General features: G+C 32.5%; 1 protein-coding gene across 1 annotated transcript in view; it reads left to right on the forward strand.

Annotated features, from left to right (window-relative positions):
* Radx (RPA1 related single stranded DNA binding protein, X-linked) overlaps positions 1-19,504 on the forward strand; it is a 69,974-nt gene that overhangs the window by 25,325 nt on the left and 25,145 nt on the right. Inside the window, 1 exon segment of the mRNA XM_019206060.2 lies at positions 15,905-15,948. Coding sequence (XP_019061605.2) covers positions 15,905-15,948 — 44 coding nt within the window.

Below are 19,504 nucleotides of genomic sequence, written 5' to 3' on the forward strand. Positions count from 1 at the left end.
AAATTAAAGAGAAAGGGGGGAAAAGGCAAAATTAAAAGAGCCAACAACAGGAAAGTAGCATGACAGTGATAAGTCAATACATATCAGCTATGACTATCAATGTTCATGGTCTCAGTTCAGCAAAAAATAAAAAATAAACTGGCAGAATATATCAAGAAACAAGACCCAACAATATTCTGCTTACAAGAAACAGACCTAATTAAAAAAGAAATTCATAAACTAAAAGTCAAAGGATGGAAAATAATACTCCATGCAACAGGAACCCAGACAAAGGCAGGGGTAGCTATCCTACTTGTAGACAATATGGATTTCAAACTAAAACTAAGAGAGACAATGAAGTTCACTACATCCTTGTAAAGGGAGAAACCCAATAGAAAGAGATGACAATAATAAATATATATGCAACAAATGCTAGTGCACCCAACTATATAAAACAAATATTAATGGGCATAAAAAATCAAATAAACACAAATACAATAGTAGTGGGGAACCTCAATACCCCACTGCCAGAAAGAGACAGATCAAACAGATAAAAAAATCAACAATGAAATACTAAAACTGAATCAAACTTTTGAACAACTGGATTTAGTATCTACAGAGTGTTCCACCCCACAAAATCAGAATACATACTCTTCTCAGCTGCATGTGGGTCATTTCTGAAAATAGAACACATGCTACCTCATAGAACTTGCTTTAGTAAATGCAAAGAAATTGAAGTTATCCACAGTATATTGTCAGACCATAGTGCAATGAAATTGGAGATCAATAGCAAATGAAACTGAAAGAACTTAAACTCTTGGAAATTGACTGAGACCCTCCTGAACAACCAATTGGTAAGAGAAGAAATTAGTTTCTACAATTAAATGATAATGCCTATAAAGCATACTGGAATATATGGGACTCAATGAAAGCAGTCTTATGAAGGAAATCCATAGCAGTAAATGCCCATATTAGGAAAACAGAGCTCAAATAACCTAATGGTGAACCTCAGGCTTCTAGAAAAAAAAGAGCAAAACAAATCCAAAACTCTCACAAGAGAGGAAATTATAAAGATCAGAGTAGAAATCAATGCAATGGAGATTAAGTGAAAGATACAACACAACAACAAATAAAAGAGTTGGTTCTTTGAAAGAATAAATAAAATTGACAAACCCCTATCCAACCTAATAAAAAGAAATGGAATAAAACTCCCAAAACCATGCAATTAGGAATGAAAGGGGTTAAATTACAAGATCCAGCAGAAATCCACAGTATCATCAATACCTACTTTGAGAACCTGTAAGATGGAAAAGACAGAAGAAATGGACAGATTCCTAGATACATATGAACCAAGAAGATATAAAAATTCTAAATAATCCAATATCAATCAGTGAAATTGAAGTTATAATTAAAAACTTACCATCAAAGAAAAGCCCAGGTCCTGATGGCTTCACTGCTGAATTCTACAAGAAATGTAAAGACGAGCCAATGTCACTAGTTCTCAAACTCTTTGACGAAATTAAAAGGAAAACAGTACTCCCAAGTTCACTCATGGAAGCAAGCATTACTTTGAATTTTTTTTGGGGGGGTACTGGGGATCAAACTCGGGTCCTTGATCTTGCAAGGCAGGGGCCAGAACCACTGAGCTAAATCACCAGACCATAACTTTGATTCTAAAAACAGAAAAAGACCTGACCAAAAATAAAAACTACCAGACAATCCCTAATGAATCTGTATGCAAAAATCCTCCATAAGATACTGACAAACAGAACACAAAAGATCATCAAGATCATATACCCTGACCAAGTGGGATTCATCCCAAGGGTGCAAGGATGATTCAACATATATAAATCAATAAATGTAATCCACTATATTAACAGAGTTAAGGACTAAAACCATATGATGATCTCAATAGATGCAGTGAAAGCACTTACAAAGTCCAACACCCATTCATGATAAAAACCCCACAGAACATTGGAATAGATTATTTTTATCACAACCTGATAAAAGCCATCTATGAAAAACCAACAGCAAATACACTAAATGGTGAAAAACTGAAACTTTTCAGGCTAAAATCAGGAACAAGACAAGGATGTCCACTGTCACCACTTCTGTTCAATATAGCTCTGGAAACATGAGCCACAGCAATTAGACAAGAGAAAGAAATAAAAAGAATAAAGATACAAAATGAAGTTAAATTATCATTATTTGCAGATGACATGATACTCTATATAGAAGACCCCAAAAACTTCACCAAAAGACTTCTATATTTAATAACCAAATTCATTAGAGTAGCTGGATACAATGCCAACACTCAAAAATCACTTGCCTTTCTGAACATGAATAACATACTTATTGAGAAAGGAATTGGGGAAACAACTCCTTCACAAAATTATTTTTTAAAAAATGAAATACCTAAGAATCAATCTAATGAAGGAAGTAAAAGACCTCTACTTTGAAAACTACCACACTCTGAAAAAAAGAGATTGAAGTGGATATTACAAAATGGGAAGACATACTTTGTTCTTGGGTAGGAAAAATGAATATAGTAAAAATATCCTTACTTCTAGAACTGCTACATAGATTCAATGCAATTCTGATTGGAATTCCAACAGCATATTTCATGCTACTAAAGAAAACATCAAACAAATTCATTTTGAACCAGAAGAAACCTAGAGTAGCAAAAACAATTCTAGGCAAAAAAGACAAGGCAGTGGGTGTCACACTCCCCAACTTGAAACTATACTACAAAGCTACTGTCATAAAAACAGCATGGTACTGACAAAGAAACAGATCCGAGATTCAATGGAACTGATTAGAAGATGCAGAAACAACTCCCGGCATCCTGAGCAACCTCATGATTGACAAAGAAGCCAAACATCCTCACTGGAGGAAAGATAGCCTCTTTAATAAATGGTGCTGGAAAAACTGGATTTCAACTTGCCAAAGATTAAAACTAGACTCATATCTCTCACCATACACTACACTATAATAAAAATGGAACATATATCTAAATGTTAAAACAGAAATCCTAAACCTGTTGGAAGATAGGTTAGGTAACTCTTGAAGACATTGGCATAAGAAAAACCAAAACCACAGTTGCATGTGAACTAGCACAAAGAATCACTCACTGGTATCTCATCCTATTTTAAAAGTTTTGCACAGCAAGAGAAACCACCAACAGAGTGAAGAGACAACCCACAATATGGGAAAAAAATTTACCAGCTCTTCCTCAGACAAAGGACTGCTATCTAGAACGTATAAAGAATTTTCTTTTAAATCAGACCTCCGACATTTAAAGACTCAATGAAAAAGGGGCATCTGAAATGAATAAACATTTTTCAGATGAAGAAGTAGAAGCAGTAAATAAACATATGAAAAATGTTTCACATCACTGGTTATTTGAGAGATGCAAATGTAATCAATGCTGAGATTCCAACTCACTCCAGAAAGAATGGCTGCTATCAAGAAATCAACCAATAACAAATGCTGGTGGGGCTGTGGGGAAAGAGGAACCCTTCCAACTGTTGCTGAAAGTGTAGACTTGTGCAATCAGTGAATTTCAACTTGTGAAATCAGTGTGAAATTTCCTCAAAAAACTATGATTAGACTTTAATCATCATTAAATGAAACAATTAAAGCTAATGCTATATAATATGGTTTTATTAACTTTATACTTAAGTGGTATTTTCATCCTTAATAAATACTTGTTTTTGTTTCATTAACAAATGATTAGCAGAATTAAAAACACTGATATAAAAGAAAATGTATTGATAAAATGAGTTGAGTGATAATATGTGGCATTCTACAATGTGACATTTGTGTTTCAATGTGTGCCTCATTTTGGAAATGCAGCAATAGGAAAATACCTCATAACAATGATACTGCTAAAAGCTCAAGAGGTGGAAATTTTTCCTTATGAAAGCATGATACCTAGCTTCAAATTAGGTTCTTCCCCTTTCCTCCACACATTTCAGGTCAAGAAATAGTTACCCATCAGTGGAAATAAAGAAACAGAATCTATACTTTTGTAGAAAGCTTGATATTTCAAAAGATACAGAATTTTTTAAAATGTAATTTCAACATATAGCCCAATATGCACAGTTTAGACTAATCTTATGAGTATCATTCCAAGAAATAGCAACTTCTAAAAGCAAAAACCATCTTTAAGCTGGCAATTTTGGCATGGGATAGTGTGTAGTGCCATAAACCTTCCTAGAAAAATTAAATGGTAGGCTATTTGAATACTGTCCAGTAATTTTTGCCGACATTTTGAATATTTGTTATAAATTAGTTAGCTAAAAAATCTACAAAGCATTTTCGTTGTTAATGAAAAACTTAGTTCCTATCTAGTAGCATGTCCATTTGGAAGTGCTCTTATACACTTAAAATGTAACCAGTTAATAAAGAACAAAGGCAATTTTTGTACATGTGAATTATTATTACCTTTTATTTAAATAGTGACTTTATTGGCATTTTTGTGGTGCTAATATATTCTTGTTAGTTTACAAAAGAATAGTAATTGGGAAGTTAATTTTTAATTGACAGTAAGTACAGATACGTCTCAAAAATAAGTTTTATTTCCTTTCTTTGTCATTGAATTAACTGATTTAAACTTTGGGTTCACTTCTTAAGTAACTTCATAATACATTTTAGTTCTGGTAGTGTGTCCTTAGAAAAATTTGCTGTAAATCAGATCTTATAAAAGATCAACTCTCTGTATTAGATTTTTTAGCCTTCGACCTCCAATTAGCTTTTTTATTATTTTATTCTCCCTCTAGACAGAGATTATATTGTCATTTTATTTTACACTCTCTTGTTAAATCTAATGTCTCATTGAATCTTCTCCAAGTGTTTTGATTTTTTTGTTGTTGTTACATGATACAAAGTTGGGGTATTTTTGAACAATTCCATTCTAAAATTTTCTTTCATTAAATTAAACCCATCCATTCTAACCTTAACTATTAGATTTGTGTAGGTTTCCTAATATATTTTATCATGTCATCTTCTAGATAGACTAGTCTCTGAATAATACTGGATGCTTTGTCCAAAAGTTTTAATGAACATTTTGGTTGGCTTCAGTTTTTTAAAAGATATCCAAAATCTCATGGAAAAAATTATTTTTCCCAACTAAGTAAAACTTGAAATTTAAATAAAAAGTCTCTCAGAAAAATGGATCATGCCTGGATTCTAATTTTTTAAAATTGAAGAGATAAACAATCCTCCTATGTTTTGTGTTTCTCTACTAAATATCTAAGGAAGCAATTAAATTTCTAGTATTAAGTTTGTCAGCTTGATGATTAAACTTCATAAGTATTTTATATTACCATCCTAAATTATCTCTTCTGTTTTACCTACATAAAATAATATTATGTTTCCCACATTTGTATAATAATAATACCAACCCTTTATTTAACATTCATGTGCCAGGCACTGCACTGAAATTTTTGGATACATTTTCTGTCATAGACAGCAGTTGTTTGAAATTAATCTGATTTTTTTCTTTCTATTCCATAATGTTTAGGAAAAAAACTTTTGTTCAGCTCTCGGTTTTTCTGTCATTCACTTGTTAACTGAAATAAAAGAGTAGAATTGATTTAGTCTTAGGCTACAGAAAGAAGGAAATTCAAAAGTAGACTGCTACACCAGTAATACAATGAGAGGTTGACTTCTGATGAATCTAACAGATTGAAAGACTGCAAAAGGATCTAAAATCTGGCTGTCTCCTCTAAAAAACATGAAAAATAAAAGTAGAACATTATAATACAAATATACCAACCTCAAAATAAGAATGAAAAGTCTTCATGTGCCAGAAAAGTAAAAGTAATTTAAATCTAGTAGTGAACAGGAACCAAAACAAAAATTGTTCATTGGCATTTCACAAATAGAGAAGCCTTAATTATCATGGGCTAAGCAATAATGGCCACTTAGGAAGGAGAATCCAGGCTTCTCACATGTGAAAAAGAACTAATATAAAGTTGGGAGGTTATGGGAAGCCAGAGAAATTATACCTATCAGTGTGAGGAATTTTCCAGATCTTGCTGTAACCCCTGGACAATGAAGAGAAAAAAGTCACCTGAGATAAATTACAGCATAGTGGTAGAGCCATGATTCAAATGATTCAAAAGTGAAGGACACTGAGCTAAGAAATTAATAATTGATTTCTGGCCCAATATCAAGGAGATCAAGATCCCGACCTGTTAACAAAGGGAGATTTCTTATAACCTAGGGTGTTTGCAACTCCAATGGAAAAAGGTATCTATCTACAGAAAATGAATTCATATTTTTAAAAATTATAAATTGTCCAAGGAAGTGAACTGCTTTAAAGTTATGTGATCACATACAAAACATGGAGGAATTTATACCCCAGAAACTAGAAATAATAAATAGGTTATTTAAGTAAATAAGAACTTAAAAACTGAAAGAATGAATAAAAACTGTAAGTCACAAACACATCAATATGAAAAAAGAACTGACATAAAGATATGCACCCACTTATGCATAGAGGATGAGGTGAAGAGTTAACAAATAAAGATGAAGAAAGAATTAGTGTATTTGAAGATATAGAGAAAATCATACCAAAGAGTGATAAAGAGTATGGAAAGGTAAAAGTTAAATTGACATATATTATGGAGATATATATATAGATATAGATATAGATATAGATATATAAGTCTTGGAAATAGAGACAGAGAGGCAGAGAGAGAGAGAGAGAGAGAGAGAGAGAGAGAGAGAGAGAGAAAGAGCAATATATTCTAGAAGAATAGAACAAAGCGAGTCAGGAAGAAACACTGAAGAGATATTTCTTCAAAATTAAGGCTGTGTATGAATCATTACATTGAAGAAGGGTATCACAGTGAATGCTAGGCAGAATGAAGATAAATCTATATATAGACATCCAGTGGATTTGCAGAGCATTAATGGTAATAAAACATCTTAAAAACTGCAAGACATAAAAATCAGATTGACTACAAAGAATATAATTAAACTAAAAGATTTCTAATCAGCAATATTAGATTTCTTAAACAGTAAAATAATGTCTTCGAAGTGTTGAAAGAATGGAAAACTAATTTCCAACCTAAAATTTTGTCTAAATAGTCAAGCAAGAGTGAGGGTGAAATAAAGACATTTTCAGATATACAAAGAATAAAAGAGATATTACTTCTAGCATCTCCATAAATTAACTACTAAAGGATTCCAAAAGAAAAAAATTAAACCAAAATGAAAACAGCAGACCAAAAGAAGTGAAAGAATCATACCACAGTGATATATATATATATATATATACCCATGTTCACAGCCGCACAGTTTGTAATAGCTAAAACTTGGTAACAGCCCAACTGCCCATCAATTGGAAACTGGATAAAGAAGATGTGGTTTTTCTACAAAACGAAATACTACTCAGCCATAAAGAATGAGAAAGTAGATTCATTCATAGTTAAATATGTACATATTGAGGATATACTTCTTAGTGAAATAAATAAGGCACACATATGCAAATACCGAATAGTATCTCTGGTGTGAAAAACTAAAATAGTACTCAAGATCCTAATGGGACATTTAACAAATAGGAAGAAAAGGACCAAAGGTGTAGGGAAAGTGAGAAGGATAGGGAAGGGGGAACAAGGGAAAAGGAAAAAATATGAGAAAATGTAAAAATGGAATCAAAGTGTTTGGAGAGGAGGGGAGGGTGAAGGGAGGGTGGGGACAAGGGGAAAAAATGAGAACCAAGACCTGGCATGTAAAGGTGCAAGATCCCAGTAATGAATGTAACTGTACTGTCTACCTAGAATGTACCAGTAAATTAAATTAAAAAAAAAAAAAAGAAAATAGCAGAATATAAGAAACAATGGTAAAAAGTCAGTAAGGCTGTAGACGTAGTTCAGTAATACAGTGCTGGCCTAGAGTATGTGAAGCCCTGAGTTCAATCCTCAGCACTGAGAAAAAAGAAAGGAAGAAAAAAGAATTTGGTGAAATACAGAGAAAAAAATTAATATATACAAAAATTAATGATGACAATGAACAATTGCATGGGATTTGAGACAAAAAATACCATTTAAAGTAAAATGAGTCAGAAGAGTTAAAACATTACAGTCTATCTAGGGTCATTCTTTTTATTGAAACTAATTATACATATATATAAGAGACAGCATACTATTTTAGTTCACGCATACATTTGGAAAATGATCAAATCAGAGTAATTAGCATATCCATCACCTTGAATTTTTATTATTTTTTATTATATTCAGAATCCTCACCTATTTTGAGATATACAATGCATTTTTCTTAACTATATTTACCTTATTGTAGAATGGAGCACCAGAACTTATTCCTGTCTAATTTTAACATTATACCCATTGACCAACCTCTCCTCATCCCCACTGGCCCCTGCATTTCTTAGGCTTTCATAACCACCATTCTACTCTCAATTTCTACGAGGTCAACATTTGGGGGGGGTATTGTGGGGTTTTTTTTGTTGTTGTTGTTGTTTTTGTTTTGTTTTTGTTTTTTTTTTTTGAGACAGGGTCTCACAATGTAGTTGAGACTGACCTGGAACTCACTATGTAGCCCAGGCTGGTCTCGAACTCACAGAGATCCTCCTGCCTCGGCTTCCCGAGTGCTGGGATTACAGGCGTGCACTACCATGCCCGGCTGAGGTCAACATTTTTTGATTCCACATGTAAGTGAGATCATGTAGTGTTTGCCTTTCTGTGCTGGGCTTATTTCAACTAACATATTGTTCTCCAGATCCATCCATGTTACACAAATAACAGGATTTCATCCTTTATTTATATCCTTATAGAAAAGCATAAACATTGATGAATCACAGACTTTGTAAATTTAAGACATGTAATTTAAAAGTTAACAGCATACTGAAAGAATAGAATATATAACTTCTGAAGCAGCACAGATAAAAAAGGAATTATGAAAATTGGACCATGGAGTGGAAGACAGAAAAAAAGGATAAAAGCAAAGAAAAAGAATGATAAAGAAAAGCACAAAATAATGTAGCAGACCTACTTCTAAATACATAAGTAATTTCAATAAATGTAAACATGTTAAACAGGCATATTTCAATTTTAAAATTAATCCTGTTATATTCTACATATAAATAAAATTATATAGAAAGGTTGAAAACAAAGGAGTGGCAAAATATACCCACGATGTATTTTAACCAAAAGAAAGGTGACAAAGCAATGTTAGTGTGAGATAGAATATAAGGCAAAAATTGTCAGTAATACAGAGTAATATAGCATATATAGAATATAAATAGGCATTCCACCAAGAAGATAACAATCATGAGTATATATGCATCTAATAATATAATATCAAAAAGCTTAATAACCTGGCCGATTTTATAATAGGTTATATTATCTTAATGTCTCTTAAAATAGAACGAAGGGGCAAAAAATTATAAATACACATCCAAACACATAGCTAACAGGAAAAGAAAAGCCCCGTTACTTACAGAGAAATAGAGATAATCATTACAGCTGATTTCCTTCCCAAAATATATAATTCAATGTGACAGTGGAGCAATACTTTAAAATATTAAAGGAAAAATGAACCTATAAATCTGTACACAGTACATGTAACTTTTTTAAGGCAAAATAAAGACAAAAGCTGAAAGAACTCATCACCACCTGATATGAACGATGAAAAATACTAGAGTAAAAATATTGAAATCATAAAACTTATAATTTGGATCTAAATAAAGGAAGGCAAAGCACCAGAAATAGTAAATATATGAGTAAAATAAAAACATTTTCTCATTTTAGTCCTTTTATATCAGAAATACAGTATATTGTGAGACTTGTAGTTTGCAATGAAATAAAAGGTATAAAAAATATCACAGACTGGTGAGGATATGAAAATATGCTATTGTACATTTCTTATAGTTTATGCATGTAGTAACACATCACTCAAAAGTAGACTGTAATAAATTATTGTTGTGCATTATAATCCCTTGAGCAATCACTAAAGAGAGTGTAGCTAATAATGGTAGGACTTAATGGGATTATTTTAATAACATTCAATTCAAGAATAGGGCAGGAAAATATAAAAAGATTAACCAAGAGCAAAATCAAAGAGAAAAAAATAACAAACTAATACATTTAAGCCTTAGCATATGGTTAATTATATTAAAACATATAAACACTCCAATTTAAAAAGACATTCTCATATTGAAAAAACTAACATCTGCACACCATCTAAAATCCACTTTAAATATAATGACAACATAAAAAGATGGAAAAGTACATATGCAAAAGAAAACTGGAATGGCTATAGTTCTATCACAAAAGTAGAATTCAAAATGAGAAATGAAAAATATTACATTATATAAATTCTTCAAGAAGGCATAAAAATTCTAAATGTGTAAGAACCTAACAACAAAGCTTGAAAACACATGAAATGAAACTGTTAAAACTGAAAAGTATGAAAATCCACAATACAGCTGAAGACTTGGACATCTTTCTTTCAAAAAATTGTAGGAAAAACTAGACAGAAAATGAATGATATCAAAGATATTAACCTGTCAATCAACTTAATAATGTCGAACACTCTACCCAACAAAAATAAAATACATACTCATTTCAAGTACACATGGAACATTAACCAATATAGAACAAAAAATAAGCCTCAGTCAATTAAAAAAACTAAGGGAAAATAAGTAAACTCAAATAAAATAGATGAAGGAAGTTCCGTATATGTGATCAATTCCAAGTTACCCATTTTTATGTATTTTAACCTCTCTAAAATTTCAAAATCAATAGTACATCATAAATTAACTGGCACTATAGGTTTTCATTATAGGCACAGAGCATAATGATGTGTCTTACAGTTAGAAGTATTTTAGATTAAAAATGTAACAATAGGATTTGGAACACAAACTAGTAAAATATAAACAGTATCTGTATATTTATATAAAATTTAAAGTAGGAAAATTTGAGTCAAAAATGCCTAATACACTGACTCTATCTCAATTGAATGGGATCAGTATTCTAGCTGGGGTAGGCAATTGTATTCATTCATTAGTATTGCCATAACAAAATATCCCAGACTGGTTGGCTAAAACAACAATAATTTGCTTTCTCATAGTGCTCAAAACTACAAGTCCAAGGTGTGGGCAGGTTTAGTTTCTTCTGAAACCTCTCGTTGACTTACAGAATTTTTTCCTTTTGCTATGCCTTCATGCAGTGTTTGCACCATACAGGCACAGCCCTATTATGTCTCTGTGTGTCCAAGATTCTGTTTCTATAAGGATATAGATCCAATAGAATTAGTACCCAGTCTAATGGCCTCATTTTAAATTGTAGTGACCATCTCTTTAAAAACCCCGCCCCTTCTATGGCCACATTCTGAAGTCCTAGTGGTTAGGGTTTAAACCTATGAATTTAGAGGTAATACAATTCTGCTCATAACAGTAATATCCTCAAATAAGGGAGAGATTGTTTTTGTTATGAAAGTATCAAATATATACGGAAGTGAGAAGAATACTACAAATAACCATCATTCGTTTCAAATTCAGGTTTTATGATAATTTAGGTATGGCGAGGCCAGTAGATCAGGAGATCTACCTGCCATTGAACACGTGGTTGTATATTCACTGATCCCAAAAGGAAGGGATTGCCATGCCATGGAGGGAGTCACATGAAGAAGCACTGAGGTGATATAAGAGGCAGAGGGAGCAATGGGGAAACAAAGGCAAGAGCCTCTGTGCATGATTTCTGCAGGAACGCATGGGTGAGGAAGGGAAAGAAGGTTTGGGGTTGGCTAGTTCGAATAATTTCTGCAGACTCAGGAGCATGGAGTATGTCCTCATTTGTCTACCACCTGGCCCTGATATAATTAAAATAAGGAAAATAATGGCTTAGAGTATGAGAGCACCTTAAAGGAGTTGTTTGTGGTATGGGCTCTTGATTGATTGATTTGCACATGAATGGCTCCTGATATCTGGTCCTGGTGACTCCTGCTATCTCAAGGAATTAGCCAAATATTGAAAGGGGTACTCTGTCCACAGTCAAAAAGATCTCAGGTTTCAAAGAATCAGAAACATATGGTTAATATACCTATGTTACCCATCATCCAATGTCCAGCAGTTAACTCTTGACCAATCTTGCTTCAATGAGACTTTCACCCAGTTGCCCCGTATTACTTGGACACAGACATTGTATCCTTTCATCTGCAAGTATTTCAATATGTTTCTAAAAAGTAAGGAGTATTTTATTACAACTACAATATCACTATCATACCCTAAAAATTAACAGAAATTTCTTAATATTAAATAAATGTACTACTAGTACCTCGAGAGCAATTTGGCAATGACTAATTTGTAGGAAATGTGCTATATATCCTATGACTCAGAGATTCCACCTACATGTTGGGCACACAGGAAAGTATATTCTAGGGTGTTTAATGAAACATTGTTTATAATAGGGAAAATTAAGAGCTAAACATTTAACAGGATATGTACATGATATAGCATATTAATATACAACAATACACTATTGCAGTTTTAGTGAATGAGTTAGATAGACTTGTACTTGTCAGTTTTGTTGCTAACAGATCCCAAATATGTTTCATGATAGCTTTGGCTTTTCCCATGTCTATAAATTCAAATATAACTCATTTTGTGAATATATAGTTAACATGTGTGAGTGAATTTTTTGTGCTAGGACTTTTGTAGTCTACAAAGTTTAACATCTTGTCCTCTATATATAGTGACTCCAATAAGTAGATAAGACATATCTTTGAAAAGTTAACAATTAGCAAGAACAGTTCAACCAGAATCACAAGACGTTACAGGATTACAGGTTACTTCTGATAGTACAATCTTTGAAAAAATTTGTTAATTTGCTACCAAGCATAGACCTTATCATTAACTGGAATGCCTAGTTCTTTTTTGTCCTAAAGATCTTGCACCACATGGGGTCAGTGAGGGCAAGAGGAGAATGGCAAAGAAAATAGCTCCTCTCCCTCTCCACCCACACCAACCTACCACTCTTATCCACATAATGAAATGCTCAAAGTACATAGTTAATGAAAAAAAAATATATATATATATATAGATTAGAACTATGTCTTTTCTTACTTCACAGCCTAAATGTAGTCTTCTACTTAAAATTTCCCTCATTAAAACATAAAACTAATCTCACTAGAAATAAGGATAAATGTATAATTAGAATAATAGAATAATTTTAAAGTATAAAAGTACAATTTTGCTACATAATTAACTTGTACTGTAGCTATGCTCAGGCTTAAAACTATAGCATGTTTTGTATGACAATTTCAATAATATTCTAGGTAAAAATAAAACAATTCTAGTTCATGATTTTTCATCTTATTTTTAGAAAAACCTGATCTAGACACATTTTGTCTCTTTCTTAAATTCTTTTGAAATGCTGATATTCACAACCAATAATTATCAGTGTATCCCATATTGATTTCATACTCATTAGTATTATATAATTATGAATGTGTGAGATAGGTAATTATTATCCTAAATTAAAGAAAGAATTGATGACTTCAGAAGTTTTTTTTTTCATTTAAGCATTTATACTTTGGCAGCTATGTATATATTTTTTAACTTATTTCCTGACAGGGTCAATCATATATTTTTTCTATAAGATAAATTCAAGTACCTAGTTTTTAAGTTTGGAACTGCATATAACTTTTTTTGTTGCTAGAGAAGCAAAACCAGGGCCTTGCATGTGACTCTACCACTGAGGTACATTTCACGCCTTACTAGGATATAACTTTTTCATGCTGCATTTTAGAACAAATGAGTTAGGGTTGTTCAGTATGATTTGGATCATTGAAATGGCTACCTATTATTGCCCTATATACTTTTATTTATTAAAATAAGAGCAATTTACTTCTAGAAGATAAAAAGATGAAATCATTTCCCAATCTTCTGTTTAGTTCCATTAGGCTTTTCACTTGAATTTGATTTATTCCTTTCCTTTCATGTGTGATTAAATGTTTTTATCTATTTTGTTTGTTGCAGCATTATAGGAAGTTAAATGTGTTCATCAATTGAATTTTGAGTTTTAAAAAAAGTTCATTGTAATATTGCAGTGTTTTGGAATCCTGGTGGATAAGAAATATGTGTTCAAATCTTTTTTATATAGGACATTATTTTTTATTTTTGAGACAGTCTCACTAAGTTGACCAGGCTGAACTCAAACTTGTGATCCTTCTGTCTTCACCTTCTTATATTCTTGGATTATAAGAATGCAGCACAATGCCTGGTTTGTGTTCAATTTATTAATCTTCCCTTCAACTCAGTCTAATATTTTACCTTGTAATAAATTTTTTGTGAGTCTCTAGTGAGGCTTAGGAAACAAAACAATCTGGGAATATGGTATAAAATCTAAAAAGCAGAAGTAATATATTAACTATACTGAAACCTTGCCATTGAAGCCACCTTTTCCTCAGTAAGATTTCTTAATGCGAAGTTAAGAATCAGCACCTGGACATAGGCAGTCTGTGAGGAAGCAACTCAGAAAGCTTTGTAAAATCTGCAACAGAATTGCTGTCAGTGGCCTTAGGTAGCAGAACTGGCAACATGAGACTCTTGTTCCAAATTCTATTATTTTCTGAGTTTACCATATGTCTTCAGTTCCCAGGGTATCTTTTTCAATTAAAATATTGCTGTACTAAATTCCTTAGCACAGTATCTGGTACATAGTATATATTCAATAGGTATTTGTTTAATAAATGAGTGAATGTCATAATATGCAAGAGTTAAGTCATATTCTGCCTTAGAAAATGAATGTTGCATAAATTGTACATAAATGATAAATTTTGACTTACTGATAGAGAAAAATCAAGAATTGAGATATTTTAAGATATTTTATCTTGGGCTGGGGGTTTAGCTCAGTGGTGCCAATGCCTGCTTTGCAAGAACAATGTCCTGAGTTCGATCCACGGTACCAAAAAAAACCAGATATTTTATCTTAATTTATTCCCTTTTTTCCATAAGTTATTTATATCTGAAAGTTATCCTTTTGAGGAAGAGATGGACCCAAGAAAAATACTTTTCAGGCTACTTTTAGTGCAGATAAAATTTTGTTTAGGCTCAAATTTCATCATTAGTGAGTGGTATCTAAAAGGTAGAAATCTCATGAATTTGATTTAACTTGAACTTGTCTATAAAAAGAATATGTTTACATAAGAGCATTGGGGGATATAGACTATGTATAAAGGAGATAATTATGAATATCTATACCTCCAACAACAGAAAAAACAATATAACTTTTAATATTTTAAAATAAAAGTTTACTCTTAAAGGGAATTTTGTTCTTTCCTCAGTTTAATAAGAATTATGTTTTGTCTATACATTTTGTATTTTGTAGGTTATTGTTTGATTTTTTAAATTTCTAAACTAGTCCTCATTAATCTGTACCTTTCTTGCAGTGAATACCTTGATTTGGCTAGATTATGAGTAATTTTTGTCTCTGTTATTGTATCTTTAACAAGTAGAAAAAAGTACCAGTGCTAGTATCATAAGGAAGGCCAGAGAAACCATAAATGGTAGGTAGATGAGAGACTCATCTGGGGAGAGAGAAAAAGTTTATTTTAATTGATCACTGCAGCTTTGTTTATCCTGAAACTGCTCCATGGAAATTTATCTTTGAACACAGAAAGCTTTTTATTCAACATTATACTTCTCAACCTACAAAATACATATCACCAATAAGAAGGCCCTTAAATTTGATGATTTTACGAGTGCTCAAAGTAAAAAAAACAAAACAAAAACAAACCCCAACCGGGCATGGTAGCACATGCCTGTAATCCCAGCACTCAGGAGGCTGAGGCAGGAGGATCACTGTGAGTTCGAGACCAGCCTGTGCTACACAGTGAGTTCCAGGTCAGTCTCAACTACATAGTGAGACCCTGTCTCAAAAAAAAAAAAATCCAGAGTACTCAAAGCCTTGGACATATTGAATTAACAATCCTACATAAGTCAATTGTTTTTTTCTTTGAATATTATTAATTTAACATATTTTAAATATAGATGCTATTTTGCTTTAAAAAAACACCCTTCCATACTCATTCAGACACGCACACACGCACACACACACACACACACACACACACAAATTAAACCCAAGAGGAGCTTCTGTTTGTCTCAAATTAAAGAAGTTGAACAGTAATTCTGAAATCAATATCAGCTTTTTGACATTTGCAAGTCCTTGGAGAGTATTTGAGGAAATGAAAATGGGAACTAAAGGAACTTTCCTTCTTCCTGACCATCTGACTATACTGTACTTCTAAGATGGGTTCTGTTCTGTGTTACCATCACTTACTGGCCAATATTCTCTGCTTCTTTTCCAGTATATCTGAACCACTGAAGAACAAAGTGTAAGTTAAAAGACAAAAAGAGGTTCTAATCAATTTAGAAGCCCCTATGTAAAGAGGTCTATTTAGCCACTGCAGAATGTAAAATTCTTAAGTAACTTAGGTTGAATAGAAAGAAGTTTTTGAAAGGACTAAGAAATCAGTGATTTTGCTAGGTAGTTCAAATCTGAGAGGTATAGAATTTATAGAAATGTAAAGCAGTAAGCACATTTTTAAATTTAGATTTATTTTTGCTTGTTTTTAATAAGTGACAAATATACATAAAATTCTGAGAGAAATTTTTAAACAAAATGATTCTCAAGGAATCAAGGAAAAGTTTCTATATGTGCTTCATAGGAAGACATTAGTATGAAGTCTTGTTACTTTAAAATGAAGCAATGAGGAATAATCATCAGCACACAACTTTAATGCCCAGGAAAAAATGAAATTTATAGATTTTTTACATCTGTAGTACTGGAATTCATCACTGTGACATTTATTTAGTTTCTTCTTTGCCTGTTGTTCTCTCTCATTCCTTCCTTATCTTCTCAAATATAAACATGCACATTCATATGTGGATGCGTGTCTTAATCTCTTTTCTCATTGCTGATACAAAATACCCAACACCCAAAGTTAAGGGAGGAAAAGTTTATTGTAGCTCCCCAGTTTGAAGAGGTCTCAGTCCACAGTTGGCTGGTTTCAAAGCAGATGGTGTGGCAGACAGACATCAGAGAGTAGAGATAACTCATGGTAGGCAGAAAGCAGGAAGGCAGCACAACAGTGAGAAAGCAGCAACAGCAACTTGCCTCTCCCTTTATTCCTTCCAGGCCACTGTTCACTAGACTGCATTACTTGACTTCCTCAAGCAGTTTATCCACCTTACTGTTATATCCCATAAACAAAACTTGAAAAAAGATTTCCTATACATCACCCTAAAAAAATCATAGGAATGATGAGTTCATCTAGAAACACAGAAATTGAATGTTTTTCTTCCTTTACAAGTCACTAATCTATTAAAACAGATTGACTAAGACATTCCAGCTGTCTTATGCGTAATTGTAAACTTTGGTATCTTTGGCTATGAGTCACCTAAAACATGAATCAAATGTGAAGACAAATTTATCATTAAGCTCAGCCACTCTAATCCAAGTTAGAAATATTGTTTTTATATAAATTTTATATCCTGTTTTCAGAGATGCTTTACAGAGCTAAAAGACAGTGAAAATAAGCCACTTATGAATAAAACAAAGCAGAACATTTTAAAGGAAGCAAAAAAGTAGGTGTTACTAGGTCCTTACAAATAATTTTTCCTGAGCTTTCTGGCTGGAAAAGTGAGAAAAGGGCTGTTGTTTTATTTTCTGATCACATATTCAACTTTTACAGATAAAAATAACTTGGAAATATTCTAGCTTTATCCTTTAACTAGATAAAAGCCAAGCCATGAATAGAATTCAAGCCTTCTGAGTCTCCAAGCATGTATTTTGTTGCACAAACAACACTGAAATATAGGAATTTTATTACATTTTTCTTCAAACTTCAAGTCTGAACATACTTTATGAAATTACTGTACAAATCCCACAGAATAACAAATGAGTGAATATCTTCAACTATAATTGTCTTTTTCCAGAATATGGAAATGTCCTTCAGATAGTTTATTACTGCATCAAATTTAAAGTACACTTAATTATTATGATTAAGTGTCATATTTTGTCATTTATATGATTGTTTATTTTCACTTTTTTGTTTATAATTAATGCACTCTGCTCTCTAATGTTTTAACCATTATAATGATACAATCTGTAGAACCAACATAAACGGTCTTATAGGTATTGATTATCATACAACCTTGGTGGAAAGGGTTCCCTGTCAAAATCATTTAAGATTGAGCTATCCATATTCCTTGGCATCCTGTGTAGATGACAGAAGCAGCCCATTCACCCTTCTCCCCTTTACAAGGGAGATTTCTATACAGAGAGAGATCTCTATACCTGTCTATCAGGTATAAAGGAATAGAATAAAGGTCAAGAACTACTACTAAATAGTACTTAAACTTTAGATATTTTTCTGAAACTGGTTAACCTGAGAGATGATTACCAGATATGAAACTGGTAAATTTGTCTTATCTTTTAGGAAATGATTAGGCAAGTTGTATGACATGAGACAAATAATATATACTTCTTTAGCATGGACATGAGCAATGAACTCAGAAGAAAGAATTAAATCTCTTAGTAACATACTATTTGTTATGTTCTAAAACTGAAAGATAACTTTTAATAAATCCTATGCAGAAGGCAAACCTGTTCTGTAAAGGGCCAAGTATTAAATATTTGAGGCTTTTCAGGCTATATACTTTTTGTTGCAATTGAGTCAACTTTGCTACTTTAGTGTGAAAGCAGCCATAGACAGTATGCAAATGAATGTGTACAATACTGTTTGCAAAAAAGTTTATGCACACTAAAATTTGAATTTCAAATTGTTATCATTCACAAAATATTAGTTTTTAAATTTTAACCATCCTTAGCTTATGTAATATAAAGAAATAGGCACAGGCTGAATTTGACACCCAGGCCATAACTTTCTGTCTCCTAATACCCTCTTCTTGGTTAAAACTGCCAAAACCATTTTAGACATATATAAATATTATGTATTTAAAGTTCTCCTAGCATAAAGATTTTCTAAGTTAAACTGACACAGACATCTAGTGCTTTGTTATCCCTCTGAAGTATCCTGCTAAACTTTGGAGGACCCCGCAATTTTGCAGTGCCTGGTTCTTGGAAACAGGGACATTATTCAGATTACAACCTTGTTACTTGGTTATAAATGCTGACTGGTATAGGGTAAATTCCTATTGAAAACACTGAATAAAATTATCAGTCTTCCTTCCCGCTCCATTATCAGTTGGGTACTATGGCAGTATCAGTAACTTATTGCAAAAGCATTCGTTCTTGTTTTGTCATCATTATGCCATCTCACTCAACTCAAATCAACAGACAGTAATCACTAAAACCTCAGCTCAATGTCTACCTTGTAAGATCACACACTTTAAAGAGATTTTAAAATTGAGATTTACGGCCAGGCACAGTGGCGCACACCTGTAATCCCAGCACTCTGAGGGCTGAGGAAAAAGCACCACCATGAGTTTGAGGCCAGCCTGGACTACATAATGAGTTCAAAGCCAGCC

This window comes from Fukomys damarensis, unplaced genomic scaffold (assembly GCF_012274545.1).
Source record: "Fukomys damarensis isolate Sample0158 unplaced genomic scaffold, DMR_v1.0_HiC HiC_scaffold_39, whole genome shotgun sequence".
Lineage (NCBI taxonomy): Eukaryota > Metazoa > Chordata > Mammalia > Rodentia > Bathyergidae > Fukomys > Fukomys damarensis.